Below are 10,911 nucleotides of genomic sequence, written 5' to 3'. Positions count from 1 at the left end.
TTATGCTAACAAAGAATACCTTGCATGTGTCTTGGGCTGTAATTTTCGGCATCATTGAATCGGATACACCTGCAACTGTTCATAATCATAGGAACCTGCGACGCAAGACGTCAACTTATTCACAGAAGCAGGAAACCGGTGTTTGGCGTTCGCTGCTGGTGTATCTGACTGGCGGTCCCATAAGTTGTGAAGCAGGCCGTAGCAGGCGGTGTATTGACAAAGTCCGTGGGAGGCAACGGCTGTGTAACAGATGCCCTCTCTGTCCGGCTCGTGTGGCTCGTGACTACGACGCGACTCCGGTTTGTTGGCGCTGTAGGACCTGCCAGGACATAGCTTGAGAGGACGCTCTCTCAGATTCAGAGTCAAAGGCGGCAGTGCCTACTCTCTGGTGAGTTGTCAAAGCTGAGACGGCTGAAGAGTCGAGCTCCGACTGTTGAGCAGGGAAAAGGTGCTGACTCGTGGAAGCAAACTTGGCTGCCTGTTGAAGGCCGTGGGTACTGATGCGATTGGATTGGAATGGGAAGTGTTTCCAGGAAGTCTGAAGCTTATTCTGGTGAAGGAAAAGAAATCTGGCAAGTTTGCAGCAGGAAAGGCAGAGGGCTTGGTTGCCTGTGCCATTTTTAGGTGCAGACGATCTGAGAGAAATCTGAGCGGAGTCTTTCTGACAGAGGAAGGGGGAAGGAGCGATTCACTCAAACTCTGAAGCCGCCTTCCGATGCCGCTGCTTCAGTCTCTCGGGCTGGCACCTGCCACAAATGCCATTCGCAAGCTGTTTGGTCGGTTGCTACCCAAGAAAGAAAACGAAAAGGGCGGATTGAGGGTCACGCCACCCTCTCATACAGAATCTGAAGCAGAGAATTTGGTCCGTCATTCACCGCAGCTGCAGACCTCGCCTACGGACACCGACACAAACGCGTCAAGACGGCCACAACCCTCACAAGTCACCATCCCGCACATCAGCAATTCAGACATCATGGCCGTCGCTGACCCGTGGTTATCCCAAGAGGACAAGGAGAACCGTCCGCCGGAAAAGGATGACCGTGCAGACTTGGTTGCGCCCTTCAAGAAGGTGGCCATTGACTCACATACTCTCGCTATTGCTGATGCAGTTGATGCCAAAGATGTCGAGGAGGTCATCGAGGACCCCGCCGTTTTGGCCGAACGGGCTCACCATCTGCGGTTTATCGAGGAGGCCCTTGACATGGTAAGAAAATGATGCAATGACGCTACCAACTTGCCGTCGACAAATTGAACATCTTGCTAAGCTTTCCAGGCTCGTCTCGCCTTGCGCACAAACGAAACTCCCGTGGGCTGCGTGCTCGTACACAATGGCACCGTCATCGCAAAAGGCATGAATGCCACCAATGTTACGCGCAACGGCACCCGGCACGCAGAATTCATGGCCATCTCAGCACTCTTATCCCAACCTCCACGAAATGGCCCTCGCCAGACGTCACTGAGACCAAAGGACCTTCCCAGGCCATCGCCCAAGACACCTGACGATGCTTCTGATACGAGCTCAGTCGAGTCAAAGCGCCCAGACGAGGGCAACGAAGACGGGAAGAAGGGCCATCTATATCCATACGGTCAGAAAATCCATCCTGGAGACAGCGTTAGCCGCGAGATCATTCGTGAATGCATTCTCTACGTCACTGTTGAACCTTGTGTGATGTGCGCGTCTCTCCTTCGTCAGCTGGGTATTAAAAAGGTATATTTTGGGGCCGTCAATGACAAATTCGGCGGTACTGGAGGTGTCTTTAGCATTCATGCCAACTCTCTCCCGGTCAGGGAAGACGGGCAAACCGCGAGCGCACATCCTACTCCCCGACCATCGCAGCTTCCGGATGGCAGTGGAACTTTGGGGACGTCGTACCCCCCCGGCGGAGGAGACGGTGGCAATGTAGAAGAGGGATATGAGATTGAGGGGGGTTGGGGTCGCGATGAAGCCGTCGGGCTCTTGAGACGATTTTACGTCCAGGAGAATGGACGAGGTATGTTTTCTGCTGCGTTCGTTCTGGGAGCAACAAATCCACTAATATTTGACCAGCTCCCGTACCTAGAAAGAAGGAGGGAAGAGCAGCTCGATTAGCAGCAATGATGGAAAAGGATGAAGAGGCCGATGTTGATACTGCCGCCGTCGATGGGGGCCAAGAACAGGACGCGGGGCGCCAGCAGGAGGACGCTGTGGATGAAAGCCATGACCCAAACATGGCCGCGAATGATGCGCCGGAAACACCGGCCGATTCGGCTTGGGCGGTTGCATGATTTGCTTGCTAAGATGGTGCTATGCTTTTGCAAAGGTATGGCCGTGGAATAGTCATTACCTATTTGGACCGGTTTTGTTTGATACCCGAGTAGAGAAGATATAAAATGGACCGGGCTGGGCTACATGTAGAGCAGAAGGGCAACCTACTGACAAGGATGGACGGTTCAAATGGATGGGCATATGGCAAACATGCGCTTTGGTGTTTACGGATGTTTCGTGTGGTATCATGACTCATATAATGACAGATAAGCAAGTACCTAAGTGCTAGACCAATTTGATCATTATACTCTCCTTAATGGGGTGTCCCTGCGATATTGCCAGCTAGATGCATTGGAAAATACCAGCGTGTATCTCAACACACCCTCCACCAGATGCAGCACAATGGGCATTGACAGCTGGGGCGGCAAGCCGCTGGCTCTGTGATGATCCCGCGGGGCTTCCAGAGTCGGCGTGTCGTATCAAGGCCCAAGACCAAAGGGCTTCTGGCTGAGAGTGACGTAAACTGTGGGCGGCTAATGAAAAGATGAGTCGTGTTGATTCCACACACTGGAGGGCAAAAACGTGGAAAAGAAGAAGGGAAGGAATAAAGCGAAATGGTCAATTGGGCTCACCCTGTTCGTCAGTTGATTGTTTGTCCGACACCACTTCTTGAAGTAGGCCTCCGGAAAGCTCAGCGACGGGGTGTGGCTGCACTGGACGGTGATGGCGGACCCCTGGGAAATGTCAATGCAGCAAGATGATACGGCGGCCGGAGTAGCAGCTCATCTATCTGGCCTTGGCAGGGTGTCGACGTCGGGCAGATAGGCGGGCTCAATTCCTGGGTTCCGGGTACCGTTCTCGCGACAGCCCATTCGTCGCCGTGCCGTCTGCCGCGTCGAGCTCCGTCTTGGCGTCCGAGGCGCTCGTGATTTGCGCGCCGAAGTCGCGGTGTGGAGAGGCACGGCTCATGCGGGAGGAGCAGCGCGAAGCCTGCGCGCCGCTCCTTGTCCCGTCTTGTTTGGGGATGGCGAGTCGGAGGGTGCGCACCCCGCGCTGGGCCATGGCCTCGAGCAGCCTCCCGGCGACGGCTTCGTCATCTGGGAGCTCGTCGTGGGCGGCGCGGGCCCGGCCCGGCCTTGGATGCGGCCGGCTGTGTCGGAGAGGGGCGAGAGGACGGCGTGGAGGACGTCCCCGTCGGGTTCGCAGGCGATGGGGCGCCCGAGGGTGTCGGAGAGTCGCTTGGAGGGCCTTTTGGGGCGGGGAGTCGGGGGAGACCCAGGCTTGGCGGATGGAGAGGCGCACTTTGAGCGGCCTTGGTGGTGATGTCGGTTGGTTGGGGGGGCTTGGTGTCGTTGGCCAACTTGCAGCGGCATCTGGTGCAGGCGTAGGACAAGGGTTGCGTTTGGTGGTGCTGGGCAGGAGTTGAGTGAAGGAGTGGTTGGACGGGGAGCTGGATAGTTCTTTTGCGTATTGTGTGTCATGGGAAGTCTTTCTCGTGATAGAGTTGGCCAGCCTCAACCTCGGCCCCCCGCCCCTCAATCCGTGTATCCGTGTCATCACCACCTACGCAGTCACGCATCGTCTCGCCGAGCGGTTCTCAATTCGCCAAGATCAAGGCCGTTCCCGTGAGCGTTTTTATGCCATCACCCCAGCCCCGTGAGTCTCGGCTCGTCTTATTTTTCCTACCTTTTGTCCCTGGCCGTGTGCTGAACGCCGAGCTTCTGGACAAGGACCTCTGGATGATTCTCTCTGCCTCGTGCCTGAGCGGCGCTACGAGCCGAGCATGGTTCCTCGTGTGCTTCAAGGTTCCCTCTCCCAACGCCCCGGTAGCCGAGGCGTGGTTTGCGTGCGCTAAAAAGGGAAAAGACCAGGTAATACGGAGTAGTCTCTTAAGAATTGAGGCTCCGTTAGGGCAATACAGACCAGTTGACCTCCTTGCCCGCCGCGGTTTACATCCGAGACCATCACCGCCCAGCGTTGTCAATCACCGAACCGTAGGACCGCGGAATCCATCAGCGATGAGTTGAGTTGCTGCGGCTTTGTTATGTCGCTCTACACGTGGTGTGGGAATACATGGTTTTGACGGCTCTCTTGGTCTTTAATTTGACCGTGTCCTAGGGTGGGCCGTCGTTGAGGCATCTACGCGGGTTGCAAAAGCGTGGCATCCCACGAGCAGCAAGTAAATTGTGGGCGGGCCGCGTCTGAAAGGCTTTCGCTGTTCAAGGCGTACAGATGCCAACGCCGAGGATGCGGTCCGCCTGGACTAACAATACCAGGGCCAACCCTCTTTACCGGCATACAATGGTTGACATGCCGTTTGCACGGGTTGTCGGGCGGGCAACGCAGGGCGATGAAAAGGGGGGGGCCGCCTTTTATCTCGCCGCGACGGACGGAATATCCCGAAGACTGGGGTCCCCGCCCCGATGGCCCGCGCGGGGAATTGGCCCGTCGCCGATACCCGTTGGCAACTAAGCGGCAACATTGAAGCCGACCGCAGGCGGCCCGCGGCACGGTCCCCGAACGGCCCTCGGAGCACTGGGTAAAATTGAAAACAAAGCTCAAAAAGGCCAGGCTCGAATTTGATAGTAAAAGGCCCCTACTCCGTAAAGGGGATAAATTACGGGCTCTAGCTCTCTCCGCTTTGCCTGTCCCTCAAGGCAACTCGCTCGTTGACTTTTGTGGCCAACCAAGTGGCTCGTCCCCTCAATCGCTGACGGGTAGTATTCCGGCCGACCGCACCCTCTCACAGGGCTTAGCGCAAAACAATCGCGCCTCCAAACCATAATTCAACACATGGCTGGGTGGAGAGAATTTGGCAGCCGCAACGATGGAGCGTGTGGAGGCTGAAGAATTCTCCGTCGCAAAGCAAATCGACATGGACGAGCCGCGCAGTCCGTAACAAGTACGTAGCAGATGATGATTCAGTGTAGGACCGATAAAAATTGCCGTTGACAGGACCGAGAGTCCGGATAAGGCATTTCTAGGTACCGCCACCACCGCGGCCGGAGATTCTGCACCGAATGGATTCGCCTTGGATATCATAAGTGACGTTAAACTTGGCGCCCATGACGCCCAAGTTGCTCAGCCGTTGGACATGTACGGCCACCCGCGCCCAGTTTTCACCATGTGCCATCTTGTACGCCGTGAAATCCACCAATAAATATAGGCAAGCCATTGGGGGTTTGATTTTTCAACGGTGTACTCTTGTGCGGCTCTGTCTTGTCCGATATCAAATCGAGCTCGAGGAGGCTCGTGTGACGCTGGCAAGCATCTCGCATGTGCCCATCATCGCGCTACTCAGTGATGGGTCATTCGAAATCCTTGTGCTGAAAGGGTATATTCGTCCTATGTGGTTTGGGACTCTAGGAACTGTGTCTCAGCTTTATTCCAGATGTGGAATATCAGCCATATGAATGTCTGGATAGAGATGTCAAGTTTTGGGGCCTTGAGCGGGCTAGACGCCTTTGCGTCATTTGGACTATGAAAAGGGCTATCTGATTGATGAATGAACTTACGATACTCTCGTGTTTTCCATCTCGACCCTTCCCCGACTGCAAGTCAAGTGCCGCTGTGTGGCACAGGTGGCTGGCTGGCATTACGTACTGGTTCGAGGAATTCCCATCCCCTTCGGATACAGGATTTCTTTCTTGTCCAGGTATTAGCAGAAACTTGTGGAACAGGGCTATAAGGCATTTTTGCTATGAGAGGAGCTGCATGCCGGCGACGTAGTCAAAGCGTCGTGCCCGAATCTGATACATTCGTCAAGCAGATCACCGAACGAGAGGACATTTTAGTCGGCCAGGACTTGACACCTGGTTAGGCACCATTCCAGGAAAACGCCTCCAGGTAGAATACAGCGCGCTCTGCTACGTCCAACTACCATGATGAATTTCAATGTCATTGCAAAACCAAATGACATACTAGTTGCTGGCTTACCCTTGGATACTACCCTGGTCCTTGCTGACAAGCAGTCACATCCTCGGCATTATCAAACTGCAATTTGGACAGCTTAGAGTAAAAAAGCCTTTGCATTTGCACTAATGATATAGGGAAAACCCTATTATCTAGGGACAAAAACCTATACAAGGCCATATTATAGCAACATCATCAATCCTGGCGCCATTCAGCGCGCCACGATAAGGCGGTTCTTGGAATAGCATGGCAGCTATTGTCGCCAGGGAAAATGTAAAAGCCTCTTCCGTCATCGCTCCAAACGGCCACTGCCAAGAGGTTAGACTACTTCACAAACTTGGGCAAAGGTGTCGATTATCATGCGGTTAGACATACATCTGCAAGGCAGGTAGGCCCTGATTGAATGGATAGTTTGGTTCAGGAGACCATGGTCATTTTCGGTCGTGACAGTGACCCCTTCGGCACCTTTGCTACAGTGGTAGTCTGTGAATGTATCATATGTGCCAATGAACTGTGCTTCCTGTCTAGACTCGAGGATGCCGTCCGCTTCTTTTGGCACGACCCCAGCGTGAATGCTACAGACTAGGGAAGCCAGGAGGACTGTGGCAGAAGTGAAGCGCATTTTGGAGGTCTAGAAGAGAATTATTCAAGTGCAAGATATAGAGAAGACAAAATCTTGGGGTGTTATATCAGGGGTCGGCGATTTTCTTGTCTTTTTGCTCGTCTTGTTGTCAGGAGTTGGGACCACTTATTTATATTTTTTTATTTCTATTGGTTTCAATCGACCAGAGCCCAAAATGGGCTCAATTACGTGTGCATGGCCACACTCCACAAAGTAATATATCTTCTTTCACACTACATAAAGGTTGAACGGTTGTACAGGAGCTGACGTCGTGGCTTGGTGACACTGCATGGCCCAGACGGATAGATACTAGTTCGCCCCGACAGTTCTCGTGGCATCAACTAATTAAGTACTTTGTAGCGTGTGGCTAATTATATTATATAGAATGGAAATTCTCTAGACTCTCTGCAATCTACAAGGTGTGAAACGTGATATGACTAACTATATAGACCAAGCTTGGTCACAAACACTTGACAGGAAATTTAGGAATAACATGAATCATCTTCAAGGTATCCGGGGCATCATTTCTATATTAGTAAGGATGAAGTCAACTTGCGTATTGGCCATGTCACTAAAGGCAGGTTAGATGTCATCTCTGCTGTTGCACCAGCTGCTCGTGATATTTCCTGTATTAGGCTGAGGAAAAGGCGGAGGCACGATATGCACCCTAATCCCCTTGAAGCAGCAAAGGCGGCAGCGACCTACCTCTCCCCAATAGGCTGTAGGGAAACCCCGGCAGAACCCTGTAATCGAATTCGTGATATGTCGGCAAGAATTGACTATTAGCCACAATCTCTGGGACAAAATATATCGCTGCCGCCTTCACTACTCCAGGGGAACGCGCGGTGTCTTTCGAGCGGAAGCTTACAATCCCACATACAATCAATTATTGGCCGACTACAAGGTTAGTGTCACATTGGGCGCGCTGTCTCTGGAAGCGGTGGCAGCATTGGTACCTCACATCATACATGCGTCATTTCATGCTAGAGCGGAGGTCTCCTCTTCTCACCGGAGCGTGCATTTGGTGTGGCGACGGCTCGTTCAGGTAATCAGGACTTGGAAACTGCATCCATGGGCTGATGTAGGTCGAGGCAGCGCTTTGCAGCTGGTCAAGGTGGATTGCATTCCGCATTGGATGTTGAAAAAATGCCTGCGGTGAAACACGTAGATATAATAGGAGTCATGTATTTGTCGTGTCTGTCTCGAGTCAAGCTGCGTGTTGCTGGCTGCGAAGCGGGCACTTGTTCTTAAGCGATGTGTCAGACAAGATGGCCTCGACCCATCTATCTTCTCAAAGTTGCCATAACAAAAGATGATATGAAGGGAAAAGGAATTCATGAGTGGCTTTCAACAAGAACGGGCAAGATGGACGTCGGGTCCGCTCTCTCAAAATTACAGAAAGAGAAACGTCCATGCACTAAACCTTGGAGAGAAGCAACCGGAAGATGGAATGGCTGCCGATACTAAGACGCCAAAATCTCACCCGCCTGCAACTGGAGTGCTGACATGCAAAGCTAGCTTGTTGCGAGGGGGCATCACGTTGAAGCCTGAGCCAGGCCAGCACCTGCGCCTTGTTGCAGGTATGTCATGTGTCTGATGCTACCTTGTCGCTTGAGAGGGGAAAGCGTTGAAAAGTGTTGTCACACGGTTGAGGCCACAACAAAGGCATTGGGCCATCAACAACAAAGAAGATATCACAAAGCCCCGAGGCCAGACTACCATCGGGGGCTGCCTCAGGCCTCAAGCACACACTGACTTCTCGTATATATAGAGACCTCTGGTCCCCCAAGGCCTCTTGGAAAACCAAGGACCTTTGATACCTTGAAGTCGATTATTCAAGATTGAATTGAACCTACTGTTCCATTCCCAGTCAACCTGCCCTTGTCACAAGTGTGAAATTCTCGACTTCTGAAGTATCACGAAATGAGTTCCCTAGCATCGAGAGGTGGCTCAGAGTCTTACTATGGTTTGCAGATGGCTGCATTTTGTGCGATATGCTACCAATAACGCGCAGAAAGATTACTAGATGTACTGCACTTTCTACGGTGACACGGCCGGTTCTGGCTGACCATTCTCACTAAGACCGCAACCTCCATGTCAATGATATGCCGAAGAAAATCATGCATAATGCCTGATAATGCAGTCATATGCCATGGCACATTCTTGTCCTCCCCCGGGGTCGCAGGAGATTCACGCCAGGTCCTCTACAATCTCAGCTTGTTCTAAGGGAATTATGTCAGTGGCAATATTGGATTTATCGAGAACTATACCGGTGGTAATCTAAGCCTGACATTGCCGTGGATGGAGACTGCGTCATATAATCCCATTACATCAAGTGCTGGTCCTGGCCTAGGGAATATCGGGAAGCCTTATAAGTATGAAGGCTGCATTGGCAAGGCTAGCCTGACTAGAACTTTGGTAAAGGTAAACAGTAGCTAGATAGTTATTGGATAACTTTAATATTAAGTAGTTGTGAAAGTTTCGGTTTACCGCAAACTAATATATCGTATTAAGACAGGTGTGCCTTCTATCGCCCCTTCTCGGACAAGTTCCGAGGATAAGTATTGAGGCTTTGTTAGGCTCACTTCGATATTGCAGAGTGCCCGAAGAGTGTTCGATGGCTCTCCGCGAGTAGAGCGAGACGGATCTCTCGAATCCATTTTAAGTTTATTGGTCGTGGAGCTATGGCCGCCGTCAAATTTTCATTAGCAACGGATGCCTAAAAACGACCAATTACATCTATCCACTTTCTTGATGCTAGTTAACCGCGGGCCGCGCTGGGAAAATATAATTTGATATCATGTCCATAGCCCTCGCCACCAACATCACCAACCAGACGTCAACTTACGAGACATTCATAGTTATGTAGTACTACCTACCTAGGTACCTAGGCAGGTACTTGGCGTTATAGCTACCCTGCCGTAGTGACCACATGGTGCCGCTTGATGTTACATGTACCCCGCGGTATGTCCATTGGGGATTGACAGTCAAGGTCAGTTCACTGCCACCAGCAGATGAAGCAAAATTTTCAGGGAACCAGACGTTTCCACCCAACACCTCCTTCAACGTTAACTGTTGACTGTTATTACAGCTGAATAGTTCAGAGCGGACTGACATAACTGGAGCCTATGCTTGCATACATTCTGTCAGTGCTGAAGGCTTCCTAGGACATCGAGCTTGCCCATTAAGCTTTACAGTAGCGAGAGGTTTTACCGCAGTCCGCATTTGACTGCGTCTAGACCGGATTGCAACTGAACCGAAATCACCGACCTGCCCACACTGTGACCAAATGTGTCCACTAGGTCCATCTCGCCACCTTGCGACTACATATCAACTCTCCGTCAAGCATGTCTTTGACGGCCTTTCAGAGGACCAGAAACAATATGCTCATTACCTCTCCCAGGCCGCCTGGCATGGGAGTAGAATCATCATTCGTCAAACCTCGCCTGAGGGTACCGGTTACCGACATCTTCGACTTCATCCTTGAGCTACACAAGGCTTGTCAAGGTCAATGGACACAGTTCGTGACGCGCTTCGGCATCTCAGCCCAAGAGCTAGATGACTTTTTGGACTTAGCCGGCATGTTCATGTCTAAACTATAATTTCTGCGTAGGCAGGATTCTCTTCCACGGCCAACATGACGACATGACTAACATTATTTTAGGGAGAAGGCGACCGAAAGATTGTGCCCAACATAGCAGCCAACTCCCTTCGCAGGATGGCGAGCATCTCACCTGCTGCCACAGCTAAACTAGACAAGATGATCGATGCCATGTTATCCACCACGCCTACTGCACTGGGCTTTTCCGACTCGACATACTACCCTGGTGACGCACCTCTCCCGGTGTTTTAATTTTGACCCGGAGCACGTGCCCATCAACTCGCTCACAGGCAACCCGGTAGAGTCGTGGTATAGACCTGGGCAAACGTGGACGAGCGTGTTTGAGAAGTTGGCAGGAACCGTCGAGGAGTGTAGGGCAATGCTCATCTCCTATTACCTCGGAGAAGACAAAGACATACTCTCCATGTATGGTTATGATGAAGACGGCGACATCAAAGCTAGCGAGCGTGAGTTCCAACCCTACAATAGGAGGCAAATATAATCTGCCACAGACTGTACCCTACTCTCCAG

The 10,911-nt window shown here is 52.0% G+C and overlaps 1 protein-coding gene across 1 annotated transcript; it reads left to right on the top strand.

The window, feature by feature from the left end:
- Window positions 1-715: 715 nt before the first annotated feature.
- TAD2 (tRNA(adenine34) deaminase) lies at window positions 716-2,265 on the top strand (the record flags this gene model as incomplete). The annotated part of the gene is made up of 3 exons (XM_007814017.2): window positions 716-1,204; window positions 1,274-1,991; window positions 2,048-2,265. 3 exons carry the CDS (start codon window positions 716-718, stop codon window positions 2,263-2,265), a joined length of 1,425 nt encoding a protein of 474 aa, XP_007812208.1.
- Window positions 2,266-10,911: the final 8,646 nt, after the last annotated feature.

Source organism: Metarhizium acridum (genome assembly GCF_019434415.1).
Source record: "Metarhizium acridum strain ARSEF 324 chromosome Unknown scaffold_578, whole genome shotgun sequence".
NCBI lineage: Eukaryota > Fungi > Ascomycota > Sordariomycetes > Hypocreales > Clavicipitaceae > Metarhizium > Metarhizium acridum.
This window is presented reverse-complemented; position numbering and strand designations above follow the sequence as displayed.